The 14,747-nt window shown below is 44.4% G+C and overlaps 1 protein-coding gene across 1 annotated transcript; it reads left to right on the forward strand.

The window, feature by feature from the left end:
- The first annotated feature begins 15 nt into the window (after window positions 1–15).
- On the forward strand, window positions 16–14,566 carry SRRD (SRR1 domain containing). Its single transcript, XM_046024776.1, has 7 exons — window positions 16–179; window positions 9,655–9,695; window positions 11,062–11,321; window positions 11,422–11,520; window positions 13,200–13,354; window positions 13,999–14,044; window positions 14,354–14,566. Exons 1-7 carry the CDS (start codon window positions 19–21, stop codon window positions 14,561–14,563), a joined length of 972 nt encoding a protein of 323 aa, XP_045880732.1. The 5' UTR covers window positions 16–18; the 3' UTR covers window positions 14,564–14,566.
- Window positions 14,567–14,747: the final 181 nt, after the last annotated feature.

A 14,747-nucleotide genomic window follows, 5' to 3' on the forward strand; every position in this document is an offset into this window, starting at 1 on the left:
CCGTGACGCCAGAGGGTCATGGCGTCTGCGGCGCTGGAACCGTGGCAGGCCGCGGCTCCGCGAAGGAAAAGACGCTCTGCGGAGCGGCGACCGCGGGGCAGGGAGGTGGCCCTGCGGGCCCTGGAGACCCAGCCTGAGGCGGACTGTGGAGTCGTGCTTCGTCGCATCCGGGAGGCCGGGTGAGTGCTGGGCTGGGCTCTGGGACTGAGCCTCAGTCTCGGCATCTGTAAAGTGGGCAGAACCTCAAACCCTTAGGGTTATTGTGCGGATTTAACGGAGGGAACAGCTTATTACAGACTGAATTGTAGTAAAGGTTGTTGTTCCTTTTATTGCACTTCCATCTCCGTGACCTTGGGCAAGATATGTAATCTCTCTGCCTCAGTTTTTTCATCCGAGTGACGAACCTGAAAACAGTACCTATATAGGCTTGTTTTGACGGTTTAGTGAATTAGTTAATATAACCCATTTGGAAAGTAAATGCATAAACCACGGTACCTGGTGCGGGGCAAGCGTAGTACCAGCGTTTGGGATTAATATTATATCAGTATTGGTTATTGTTATTGTTAGCGCTGGGAACACCAACGTGATTACCATCCTCTTGATTATCATCATTAGTTAATTGAGGAGCTGCTGTGTGCCTGCCACTGGCGTAAGCACTTTACACACTTTACCAGTTTGAGTATCTCGGTCAGCTAGGATCCTGAGAGGGCTGAGTCTTAGAGACACAGATAATATTTGGAACCAGATTTCAAGTCCTTGTCTCTGCGGCTCCAGAACCGTGCTACAAAGGTGCTACAGAAGGTGCTACAAAGCTCTCCGTTATTAGGGCTTATCCCAGTCCCTCATGCCTCCATGCTTTGCTGTGCACCTTACGGCTTAGAACAGTGCCTAACACAGAGGAATAAATATTACCTATTTTTGTTATTATTGTTGTCTTTATTCATTTGCAGTCCTTTAAGGTAAGTAAGTAACAGTATTTGTTAGTTATTCAGATCAACAGCTGAAGGACCATCCCAACGGAGAGAAATTAGACCAATTTTATGTTCTCCTCTCCCCCAGAATTAGGGTCAAGAGACAGGGATGACACAGAGGTTACCAATGAATTAAAGAAGTTGGCTGCCCAGCCTACTGAGCCTGAGTAGGATCTTAAAAGATACCTGTGTAATGGAACATGCCCACAGATTTGGAAAACCTGTAAGGCACTTTCCATACACTCTGCATTGTTATTCTTCCTCAGCTTCTTCAGTATCCCCAGAAACTCCCTGCTTCTTCCTGTACCCCTAAGTGTGATGCAGTGCCCAGTGCTGTAAGTAGAGAGGAGCCCAGCACCTTACATGCTATTCTGTGCATGCACTCACCAGTTTACAAAGCTCTCCTTTAGCCTCTGTGAGGAACGTGAGGGCAGCCTCCCGCGCAGATTTTTGCAGTACTGTGTACTTTCTGAGTCCCCTGAACAATGGCGTATGGCTTAGCAGTTTAAATACAGTTTTGTTTTACAAAACTTTTTTCTTATGGTAACTTTTAAGATTACTCTCTTAGCAACTTCTGAGTTTGCAATACAGTGTTATTAACTATAGTTGCCATGTTATACATTACATCCTGTGACTTTCTTATTTTATCCCTGTATGTTTGTACCTTTGGATCCCTGTCACCCATTTCACACCCATCCCCCTGCCCGTCAACCACCCATCTGTTGCCTGTATCTTTTTTTTTTTTTTTAAAGATTTTATTTATTATAAGTAGGCAGAGAGTCAGGCAGAGAGAGAGAGAGGAGGAAGCAGGCTCCCTGCCAAGCAGAGAGCCTGACGCGGGACTGGATCCCAGGACCCTGAGATCATGACCTGAGCCGAAGGCAGAGGCTTAACCCACTGAGCCACTCAGGTGCCCCTGTTGCCTGTATCTTTAAGCTCAGTTTTTTTAGATGCCATATGAAAGTGATGTCACAAACTATTTGTCTTTGACTTATTTCACTTAGCATCATGACCTCAGGGTCCATCCATGTTGTTGCAAATGGAAAGATTTTGTTCTTTCTTTTTAAAAAAAAATTTTTTTTTAAAGATTTTATTATTTATTTATTTGACAGAGAGAGATCACAAGTAGGCAGAGAGGCAGGCAGAGAAAGGGGGAAAGCAGGCTCCCCGGTGAGCAGAGAGCCCGATGCGGGGCTTGATCCCGGGACCCTGAGACCGTGACCTGAGCCGAAGGAGGAGCTTTAACCCACTGAGCCACCCACGCGCCCGATTTTGTTCTTTCTTACGGCTGAATAGTATTTCACTTTATATTCGTAAATCACATCTTCTTTATCAATTCATTCCTCCATAGACATGTAGGTTGTCCTCATATCTTAGCTATTATAAATAATGCTGCAATGAACATGGGGGTTTGTATATCTTTTCAAATAGGTGTTTTTGTTTTCTTTGGATAAATGGCCAGAAGAGAAATTGCTGGATTGTAGGGTAGTTCTGTTTTTAATTTTTTAAGGAGCCTGCATATTGTTTTCCATAGTGGTTGCACCTACTTGCATTCCCACCAACCCTGCACGAGGGTTCCCTTTCCTCCGCATCCTTGCTAACATCTGTGATTTCGACTCTTTTTGATACTAACCTTTCTAACCAGTGTGAGGCGATATCTCATTGTTTTGATTTGCATTTCCCTGATGATTAATGATGTTGAACATCATTACCTGTTGGCTCTCTGTATGTCTTCCATGGATAATGTCTGTTTGGGTAATCTTTCCATTTTTTAATTACATTGTTTTTTGTTGTTAATTGAGTTGTATGAGTTCTTTATATATATTGGATATTAACCCTTTATAAGATATATGCTCTACAAATCTTTTCTCAGAGGCGGTAGAAGTTGCCTGTTTCTTTTTTTGGCGATTTTCCGTGCTGGGCAGGAGCTTTTTGGTTTGATGTAGTTTCACTTATTTATTTTTGCTTTTATTGCCTTGGCTTTTGGAGTGTGATCCAAAAAAATCATTACCAGGACCCACATCAAGCAGCTTTTCCCTTATGTTTTGTGCTAAGAGTTTTATGGTTTCAGGTCTTATATTCAAGTCTTTAATCCATTTTGAGATAATTTTTGTATATAATGTAAGACACGTGGTGCGGTTTCTTTCTTTCACATGTGGCTGCCCGGTTATCCCAGCAAGGTTTATTAAAGAGATTGTTCTTTTCCCTTTGTATATTCTTGGCTCCTTTGTCATAAGATGCTGGACCATAGATGTGTGTGGGTTTCCTTCTGAGCTCTCTCTTCTGTTCTGGTGATCTGTGTGTCTGTTGTTAAGTCAGTATGCCAGCAATCACTATAGCTTTGTAATGGAGTTTGAAATCTGGGAGCATGAGGCCTCCAGCTTTGTTCTTTCTTAAGATTGCTTTGGCTATTCAGAGTCTTCTGTGGTTCCATACAAATTTTAAAGATTCTTTGTCTTATGTTAGTGAAAAATGTCATTGGAATTTTTTTTTGATCATTGGAATTTTGATAGAAAAATCCATTGAATCTCTAGATGACTTTGGGTAGTATAGACAGTTTAACATTATGAATTATTCTAATCCATGAGCATGGAGTGTCTTTCCATTTACTTGTGTTGTCTTCAGTTTCTTTCCTTAATGTCTTGTAGTTTTCAGTATAAAGGCTTTCACCTCCTTGGTTAAATTTATCTCTAAGTGTCTTGGGTTTTTTGATGCAGTTGTAAATGTGATTTTTAAAAAAATTATTTTTCTGATCGTTTCTTATCAGTGTATAAAAATGCAACAGATTTTTATGTACTTTTTATCCTGCAACTTTACTGAATTCATTTATTTTAATAGTTTTTTTGGTGTTGTCTTTTTAGGGTTTTCTACGTGTAATATCATGTCATCTAAAAATAGTGACCTTTACTTCTTCCTTTCCAATTTAGATGTCTTATTTATTTATTTATTTTTCTTGTGTGATTGGTCTGGCTAGGATTTCCAGTACTCCACTTGACCCTTGGCCAACATGGGTTTGAACTGTGTGGTCCACTTAATACATGGGTTTTTGTTTTTGTTTTTGTTTTTTGAGTAAATATAGACTTTGCTTTAACTGTATTGTCCTTTCGGATTTTCTTTTCTTTTTTTCTTTTCAAATTTTTATTTAAATTCTAGTTATTTAACATACAGGGCAATATTGGTTTCAGGAGAATTCAGTGATCCATCACATACACACATCCAGTGCTCATCATAACATGTGCCTTCCTTATCCCCATCACCCATCTAGTCCATTCCCCACCCACCTTCCCTCTATCTACCTTTTGTTCTCTTATCATTAAGAGTCTCATTAAGTGACCGCTCTCTCATTTAATTTTTAAATTGAATTAAATTCAATTAATTAAATTAATTAAAGTTTAATTAATTAAACTTTTAAAAAGTTTAAAAATAAAAGCTGTTCTAAGAGTAAATATTCATATTATCCTCAGAGTTTGGGAAACACAGGCACAAAAGAGGTTAAGTAGGGAATGCCTGGGTGGCCCAGTCAGTTAAGCATCTCCCTTTGGCTCAAGTCATAATCCCAGAGTTCTGGGATCGAGCCCCTTGTCGGGCTCCCTGCTCAGCAGGGCGTCTGCTTCTCCCTCTCCCTTTATCCCTACCCCTGCTTGTGATCACTCTCTCTTGCTCTCTCTCTCAAAGAAATAAACAAAACTTTTAAAAAGTCAGTTGCTTAACATCATAGTAAATATTAGAACCAGGTACAGACCTGAGTGTGACTCTGAAGTCTGCGTTCTCTCTTTTTTATGTTTACCAAATATATACATAGCCCTCAGAATATTGTAGATTATGTTACTTTAGCCTTTCTCAAAACACTCTGAGCATCAGAAGATGCTATAATTCCGGGCTCCTGGCTGGCTCTGCTAGTGGAGCGTGTGACTCTTGATCTCAGGGTTCTGAGTTTGACCCACATTGGGGGTACAACTTACTTAATTAAAAAAAAAAAAAAAGATGCTGTAATTGGGCTTATTTTCTTTTTCCTTTTGACCCCTTCAGCCATTTCTCCCACTTCCAACCCCCTACCTCTGGCAGTCACCCATCTGTTCTGTGAGCTCAGTTTTTTGTTTGGTTTGGTTTAAGGCTCCCTATGTAAGTGATTTCTAGTATTTGTCTTTCTGTCTGGCCTGTTTTACTCAGCATAATGCCTTCAAGATCCACCACTGCAAATGGAAAGATTTCATCCTTTACTATGGCTGAGTAGGATTCCACTGTGTGTATCGACCGCAGTTTCGTTATCCATTCATCAGCTGATGGCATTTAGGTCGTTTCTTCATTTTCACTGTTGTAAATAATCCTGCAGTGTACACAGGGGTGAATATATCTTCTTGAGTTCGTGTTTTCATTTCCTTCAGGTACTCAGAAGGGAAATTGCTGGATCCTATGGAAGTTCTATTTTTAATTTTTTTGAGGATCTTCTGTACTGTTTTTCACAGTGGCTGCACCAACTTATACTCCCACTAACAGTGCACAAGCGTTTTTCTCTTCTCCACATCTTCACCAAAGCTTGTATTTCTTGTCTTTTTGTTAATGGCCATTCTAACAGGTGTGAAGTGGTGTCTCATTGTGGTTTTTATTTGCATTTCCCTGATGATTAATGGTGTTGAGCATCTTTTCATGTTCGCGTTGACCATCTGTATGTCTTCTTGAGAAAAATGTCTATTTGGATCTGCCCATTTTTAAATTAGATTGCTTGTGGGGGTTTTTTGTTTATTTGTTTTTTGCTATTGAGTTGCATGAGTTCTTCCTATTTTGGCTATCAACCCCTTATCAGATATATAATTTGCAAATGTTTTCCCATACAGTATGTTGCTTTTTTATTTTGTGGATGGTTTCCTTGCTGGTCAGAAGCTTTTCAGTTTGATGTAGTCCCACATGTTTTTTTGTTGTTGCTGCTGTTTTTACCTTTGGTATCAGGTTAAGAAAGTCACTGCCAAGACCTATGTCAAGTAGCTTTTCCCCTGTGTTTTCTGCTCAGAGTTTTATGGTTTCAGATCTTACACTCTGGTCTTGAATCCATTTTGAGTTAATATTTGTGTATGGCGTAAGATGGTGCAGTTTCATTCTTTTGCAGTGGCTGTCTCTTTTTTCCCAGCACTGTTGATGAAAGAGACTCTTCTTTCCCCCTTTATATTCTTGGCTCCTTGTCATAAGGTAGTGAACCACAGATGTGTGTGTTTGCTTCTGGACTCTCTCTGGTAAGCTGCATGTCTGTTTCTATGCCAATATTAAATTGTTTTGATTACTCTAGCTTTGTAATAGACTGAAATCAGCAGGTGGGGTGCCTTTAGCATGCTTCTTCTTTGTCTAGATTGCTCTGGCTATTTGGAGTCTTTTGTGGTGTCATATAAATTTTTGGATCCTTTGTTCTATTTCTGTGAAAATGCAGTTAGGATTTTGATAGAAATTGCATTGAATCTGTAGATTGCTTGGGGAAGTTTAGACACTTTAACACAATTCTTCTAATCCATGAGCAAGGAGTGTTTTTCCATTGACGTATGTTGTCTTCAGTTTCTTTCCTTAACATCTTATAGTATATAGGCTTTCACCTACTTGAAGTTTATTCCTGGGTATTTTATTCTTTTTGGTGCAACTTCAAGTGGGATCATCTTCCTAATTTCTTTTTCTGGTGTTCATTATTAGCGTATGGAAACTCAACACATTTTTGTATATTGATATTGTATCCTGTACATTTACTGAATTCATTTAGTGGTTTGATCAGTTTTTCAGTGGAGTCTTTAAGGTTTTCCTTATATACTTGTCATCTGTAAGTAGTGACCATTTTACTTCTTTCTTTTATTTATTTTTCTTGCATACTTGCTCTGTCTAGGATTTCTAATACTGTGTTGAATAAAAGTGGCGAGGAAGGATCAGGAAAATTCCTAATCTTAGAGGCTCTTAGAGGAAATAGTAATAGTTGAAACTTTTCACTATTGGATGTGATGTTACCTGTGGGCTTGTCATATGTGGCCTTTATTATGTTGAGGTATGTTCCCGCTATACCAACTCTGTTGAGAATTTTTATCATAAATGGATATTAAATTTTGTCAAAAGCTTTTTCTGCATCTCTCAAGATAATCACATGATTTTTATCCTTCATTTTTTAAAACTTTTTAAAAAAGATTTTATTTGAGAGAGAGCCAGCACGAGCCAGGGGGAGGGGCAGCGGGAGAGGGAGAAACAGGCCCCCTACTGAGTAGGGAGCCCGATGCAGGGCCCAATCCCAGGACCCCAGGATCATGACCTGACCCGAGTCAAAGGCAGGTGCTCAACCAACTGAGGCACCCAGGCGCTGCTGTTCTTCATTTTGTTAACGTGATGTATCACCTTGATTGATGTGCATGTGTGAACCATCTTTGCATTCCTGGAATAAATCCCACTTGATCATGGTGTATGATCCTTTCAGCATATTTGTGAATTTGGTTTGCTAGTATTTTGTTGAACATTTTTGCATCTATGTTCGTCAGGGATGTTGGCCTGTAATTTTCTTTTCTTGGGGTGTCCTTGTCTGGTTTTGGTATCAGGGTAATGTTGGCTTCAGCAAATGAGTTTGGGAGATTTCGTTTCTGTTTTTTGGAAAAGTTTTAGAAGGACTGGTATGATTTGTTCCCTGAATGGTAGAATTCACCATTAAAAGCATCTGGTCTTGGGTGCCTGGGTGGCTCAGTGGGTTAAGCCTCTGCCTTCAGCTCATCATGATCTCAGGGTCCTGGGATCGAGCCCCGCATTGGGCTCTCTGCTCAGCAGGGAGCCTGCTTCCGCCCCTGCTGCCCCCCTCCCCCTGCTCTTCCTGCCTCTCTGCCTACTTGTGATCTGTCAAATAAAATCTTTAAAAAAAAAAAAAAAAAGCATCTGGTCTTGGAACTTGGTTTTTGCGGAGGTTTTAAATTCATATGATGAGTAGTGGGTGCTTTATGTTAGTGTTGAATCACTAAATTCTATTCCTGAAACTAATATTATACGCGTATGTAAACTGGCTAGGATCCATTCATTCATTCATTCATTCATATGAGAGAGAGACAGTATGAGCAGGAGGGGGAGAGGGAGAGGAGGAGAGAGAGTCTCAAGCAGACTCCATGCTGAGCTTGGACCCTGACTCGGGGCTCAGTCTCATGGCCCTGAGACGAAACCAAGAGTTAGACGCTCAACCAGCTGAGCCACCCAGGCACCCCAACTAACTAGAATTTAAATAAAAACTTGAAACTTAAAAATAAATATATTGCTGATTGAGTTTGTCCAAATGGTTGCTGTGTGCTGTTCACAGCAGTCCCTTTGAGCCTTTGTATTTTTGTGGTGTCGTAACATCTCCTCCGTCATTTCTGATTTTAAGTCCCCTCTTTTTTTCTTGGTGTTTGTAGCTAAAGCTTTTTCAGTTTTGTGTGTGTGTGAGTGTGTGTGTTTTGGTGTTGTTTACAGTTATTTATTTGAGAGAGAGAGAGAGCACACGCACACAGGGGGAGAAGCAGAGCGGGAGAGAGAATCCCTAGCTGACTTCACACTGAGTGCAGTCTGACGCAGGGCGCTGTCTCAAGACCCTGAGATCATGACCTGAGCCAAGAACAGCACTTAGGCACTTAACCAACTGAGCCATTCACCCAGGCACCGTGATCGTTTCTCTCTTTTTTTTTTTTTTTTTTTTGTCCCTCTTTGATTTATTTGTGTTCTGATGTTTGTTATTTCCTTCCTTTTACTGACTTTGGGCTTAGTCTGTTCTTTTTCTAGATCACAAGGTGTCACAATGGGGCATGCATGTGCGACTTCTCTTGCTTCTTGAGGCAGGCCTGTATCACTGTAAACTTCCCTCTTAGAACCACTTTTGTTGCGTCTCACAAATGTTGGTATGTTTTTAAACAGCGCTGAATTCTGTTTTGTCTGATTATAGCTCTTCCAGCTCTGTCTTGATTCTCACTTGCACAGAACATCTTTTCTGTCCCTTCACTTTTGGTCTGTGTTGTCCATATGTCTAAAGTGAGTCTTTTGTGGACGGCACATGGATGGGTATTGTGTTTTCAACCACTGTATGTCTTTTGATCGGACAGTTCATGGAGTTTGTTTCAGATCACATCACTGTTGACTATGTTCTGCTTTAGGTTTGCGTAAGCCAGTTGACGTGAATAAAGCAAGCCCAGACACTGGATTCGTGTCTCCTTTCACTTTCACCTTGGAATTATTTATAATTACAAAGACTTATTTGAGTCCCCACTGTGTGCAAGGCCCAATGCTCTGTGTTGACCCATATGCTCCCTTCTGCAAGCCTGCTTGATAGGGACGATTCTTTCCCACATTCTAGAGGCGAGGAAACCAAAGCTCAGAGAGGTGCACTCTATGCATCTAGCAACTGTATGGAGCTCGATGTCTGTGCTCAGCTGTGGTATGGACCGAGGAGGATACAGAAGAGACCCAGAGGGGTCCTTGGGAATCGGGATGTCCTCTAGCAAACCTTCTGCCCTCTCTGAACACCGGCCTACTGGTCTGCTCTGGACACGCATACTGTGGATCCTCCCCTGGCCACTCCAGGGCCACTCCGGGTGCTCTGGGAGCGCTGTGTGGGAGGCCGCTCCATCCCTATATCCAGCTTGTGGTCAGGAGAAGGGTCCCTGAGGGGGCGGCCTGGGGAAGGTTGGAGAATGACCATGCCTTTTTCTTTTAATAGGAAGGACCTACTTCTGTCTGATTTCTGGAGTCTGGCACTAGGTGTGTACCAGATGGCCGAGGCTGGGGGTGGAAGGTGTGGGAGGAGGGCCTGAATGTGGGCAAAGAAAGGAGTCCAGTCCATATTTGGTGCTGTTTTTCTTCACAGAGCTGAGTTCTAATTCCGACTTCCCGCTCACAGTCGTGTGTCTTGGCACTTACTAGCCTTGACCCTCCGTTTCTATATCTGTGAAAGGGAAGTGACAGTGTGCATATCCTGTGGTGTAATTTGGGGGATTAAATGAGGCTGTTTGGTTAAGGGGTTAGGACAGTGCTTGGCTGGGCACAGGGGGGCCATCAGCGTCTGCTGCCACTGTCATTGTTGAAATTTACTCTTCATGCACTCTGCCTCAACATGGCCACGTAGACCTGTTCTTCCCCATTCAGTTGTGACCTGTCCCTAAACAGTCTGTGGCCACATAAATGTTAATATGGGGAGGGAACGTATAGCCGTTAGTATTGAGGGACAGTTAGTTTGTTTCCTTTGTTTTTTTTAGTTCTTACGCATAACTGTTCAATGAGCACCTTTTTATGTAAAACTCTTACCAAATTTAGGATGATCCTCTCAGGACATTCTCCCAGAAGTGGACTTACTCAGTGACAGGCAGTGACTAGCTTGTTATCTGCTGTCAAGTGTTTTCCTAAAATCTTCTACCAGGACTTTCAGCAGCAAGGACTGAAAGAGCCAGTTCTGCCCGCAGCCTTTCCAAGACGGGGGACTGTTTTTAAGGTAGCTTTGCTAGTAAGTGAAAATCGGCATCTGACTGGCCACACAGTTGTTTTGTGTACAGATTGTTCAAATAAATTCAGTATCAGTATAATAAAATGAGAGACAAGAGAACTCACTGCCATGTGAGAAGATTTAAACATAATATTTTTTGTTAGACTCCAAAAGCCCCAGCCTTTTTTTTCTTTGAAGTTTTTACACATTAAATATTCCTATTCCCAGCATTTTATAGTGTGATTTTGAGAGCTCTGTTTCTAGGTTCTTTATTATAATCAAAAAAATAGGTATTTCAGAGCATAACCCGCATTTATCAGGCACCTCTTAATAAATTAGACACAGTTCACATTAGAGTTCTGGGTGGAAACCGTGCCCATAAATGAAGCCTATTTTTTACTGGAAAGTTCTCTGGGGTTGCAGGCTGGGGAGTGCATAGGGATCCAGGACAGCCTGTGGTGCTGGTGGGCCTGGCCGTACCTTCCAGGCATGTTGGGGAGTGAGTCCCGCTGCCTTCTCCCTGAGGAGCTGAATGAAGCCTTTCCCAAATTGCTCCTTTTCTCCCTGGGTCTGTGGACTTATGTGACGGACTTAGTTCACAGGGTCAGAGCACGCCCTCTGACTGTGTTCGGGGGTCTGCTCTTTCAGAAACCATCAACAGCTGTCTTATAAAACATCTGGAACAACTGAAGGTCCCTGAGGGGACTCTTTCAGAAGCCCTTGGAAACCTGCATCTTGACTCCTCGCCAGATGAGTCTGCTGTGACTCCTGGCTTCATCCCAGGGGAGAGCCCAGTCCCAGGAACCTGCCGTTGGAAGTGTGTATGTTATGGCATTGGAAACTTTGCCACCTGCGTCATAGCTAGACACCAGCTCACATTTCTGCTGCTCTTCCTGGAAAAGTGCCAGGTACATTTTTAGATTCTTGTTGATCACTCCATCCCTTGGTCTTGCACACGGTCTGCACACAGATCTTTGGGTTGATGGAACCCATTATCCCCTTCTGCAGATTCCTAGGAGGCACTGCTGGGTGTATGACCCTCTGTTCAGCCAGCTAGAAATTGTGGTTCTGAAGAGCCTTGGTGTGACTGTTCTCAGTGAGAACGAGGTGAGTCTTGGGGAAGGGGAGCAGGAGGGCTGTGTGACTGCTGACCAAAGGGGACCCCCAGGCTGTGCCCCATGCAGGCACCTGCTCTGCATTAGCCATCATTCCCTCCTTCCTGCTGCTCACGTGCCTTCCCGGCGCCTATCACAGGGGACCTGGCAGTGACCCACATCGTGGCCTAGGTGGTGCCCATCACAAAAATGCCAAATGGCACAAATGGCATGGACTGAAACCTGTTATATTTGCCAAATTCTGGTGAGAATCCCATGTCCAGGAACCTCTGGTAATTTCCTAAGTTGGTACTTACTGGTGGTGTTAAAAAATAAAGGGGTACACAGTATCAGTGCCTCAAAGGAGGGCTTTCTGGTTGGGATTTACCCTGTCCTAGGAGAGGTCATAGAAGGGGAGAGTATATCTCTCTCTGCGTGGTAGCCCAGTCACACCCATAGCATCTGGCTGGGAGCTATGGGTAGATCTTCTGCCCCGGAGGTGAAACTGAGATGCGGAGCAAGATCACCTCAGCAGCAGGGCCTGAAGCCAGTGTAGGCACACACCCCTGCAAGCCGCTCTGCGTTGCTGGGGGGATTACAGAGTGGTCATTTGATCCCTCTCTGTCTTCCAAAATGGCCATCTCCTTTATTACAAAGCCCGAAAATCAAGCCTAGCTGAGACAAGAGAATCCTTCACTGATATTGGTGGGGCCCTGAAACCCTGCCACTCCATGCATGCCGTCTTCTTTTCTGGGTGCCTGCTCTGTGCCAGGCATGGACTTTGGGGGGATGCCAGGATAGATGCAGTCCCAGCCTCCAGGGAGCCCAGGGTCCCATTAAGGTGTGTGGCCTGTAAACAAGTATGTGGTGAGCAGAACAGAGAGGGGAAAACACTCTGTGCCGCTTGAGGGGCTAGAGGAAGGTTTCCTCGGTTGGTGCTGGGATTGCAGGCCCACCAGGAGTTGACTGGATGGCCCCAGGCAGGCTCCTGCCTGTTTGTGATGAACAGAAGGGAGGAGAGAACAGAGCAGAGAGGCCAGGGCAGGCAGGGCCTATGTCCCTGCCGTGGGTATGCCTGTGGAGCCACGGTCCCCAGGAGGGGCTGTTGTGTCCCCCAGCAGACATTTGGAAGGGACTGATAGGCATCTGCATAAAGGGACCCAGGAGGCCCAGAGGCTGACCATGCACAGTCCATGGGGACAGTAACTGTTGCCACCCCTCCTGCCCTTGCTGTCACAGACCCAAGAAGCCCCTCTGCTGATCCAGAGCTTTCTATATTTGTGGGATACACATCTCTTCAGTAAACGCAAGTTCTTTCTGGACCTCACGATTTCCCGACTTTGAGGCCCACTTCATCTATCAGTTTCTGTTAGGCCACACGATAACCTGACTGTTCGTGGAGGAAGGGGTTTGTTTCCAGGCGGTTTCAACTTGCCCCCTCGCAGCTCCTGGTTTCCTCCAGAGGTGCTGCTGTCACGGATGTAGAAGTCGGTCTAAGGTGTGCAGCCTGGCTTGGTACACAGGTCTGTTGTGAAACACATACAGAAGGGTGGCTGACCTGTATCCCTCACCCCATGCACTGTGATTACTTTGTGGTGAGAGCACTCAGCTCTTCACAGACGTGCCCTGTGCCCCTGCCGTGACCTCCCGGGAAGAGCGGAGGGGCTCACACTGCACATGCCATCCCCGCAGGAAGGAAGACGGAGTGTCCACGGCGAGCCCACCATCTTCTACATGCCCCACTGCGGCACAGCCCTGTACAACAACCTTCTGTGCAGTAACTGGTCGGTGGACGCCCTTGCCAAGATGCTTATCATCGGGAACAGCTTCAGAGGACTCGAGGAGAGGTGAGTGGGAGCGCAGAGGTCCCGTCAGGCCGCGGCAGGGGCTTTCCTGACAGACCCATGCGCGGGAGATGCTGGTCTATAGGAAAGCAGACAAGGTTAGGGACACCAACCCCGAGTAAAGCCGCAGAGTTAAGGAGGTCTGCTTGGCAAGATTCCTCCCTTCCCTTCAGGTGCACAAGTTTTTTTTAAAAGTGGTGTTGGGATGCCTGGGTGGCTCGGTTGGGCATCTGCCTTTGGTTTAGGTCATGATCCCGGGGTCCTGGGATCGACTCCCACACTGGGCTCCTTGCTCCGCAGGAAGCCTGCTTCTCCCTCTGCCTGCTGCTCCCCCTGCTTGTGCTCTTGTGCTTCTTGCTCTCTCTCCAGCAAAGAAGTCAAATCTTAAAAAAACCAAAAGTGGTGGAGACCATTTGCTCTCTTAGCTGCACATGCCTTAGGCGTCTGTCACTCCTCCCCTCACAAAAGGAGTGGTTGGTTATGAGACATTCACCTTTTCTATGGATTATTGAACCTACTCCACGTTCCCCTCCTTTTTAAAATGTTTGCTATCTTTAAACTACTTTGCATTTCTATAATGTCTTAAGTTAGATAAAACCACTCCCATACCTCCTAGTCATGCTGGGCTTGTTTTTTTTAATTTCCAGATTGCTGGCAAGGATTCTACAGAAAAATTATGCCTACATTGCAAAGGTATCTGTGTAAAGGAAGGAGCGAGGATGAAAAAGGGTGTGAAACCAGACCATTTCCATGTTAATTGTGAATTCTGCCTTTGTGCATGTGGGCGGAGCTCATGAGGGGCTCACGGAGGGCACAGTGAAGTTACTGTACTGTACTGTACTTGGAGCTTCCAGTTTGTCACAGACAGGCTTAAGTCAACATATTCTAGTCATTTTTTTTTTAAAAAGGTAACCTGGGGTGACTGATAAATGGCACCCGGAAGTGTGGGGTTTACTATGACCGTCAGGTTCGTGTATTTTACATTTGAATTTTCCTGCTCAGGTTTTAAAAGGACTGGAGGAGCTTGAGCTGCCTGAGACTTCACAGTACACGGACGTATTTAACGATACCTCCATCCACTGGTTCCCTGTACAGAAGCTACAACTACTCCCCACAGACACTTGGGCGTTCCGGGAAGAACCAGACTACCAAGACTGTGAGAACCTTGAAATCATCAGGAATAAGGAAAGAGCTCCCTCAGCTGCCGACTAGAACTTGCCCTGACAAAGCACCTGCCCCCAGAGATGACAGGGAGGGTGGCCACATGGAGAGCACCCTTCTTTGTGGCGGGCCAGACTTGAGAGCCCGGAAAATACGCAGTGTGGTTCTCCTCAGCGGAGGACGTGCCATGGAAGGGCTCAGTGTACAGACTAACACGCCTTAGCGTTTGCATTAG

Source organism: Meles meles, chromosome 12 (assembly GCF_922984935.1).
Source record: "Meles meles chromosome 12, mMelMel3.1 paternal haplotype, whole genome shotgun sequence".
Taxonomy (NCBI): domain Eukaryota; kingdom Metazoa; phylum Chordata; class Mammalia; order Carnivora; family Mustelidae; genus Meles; species Meles meles.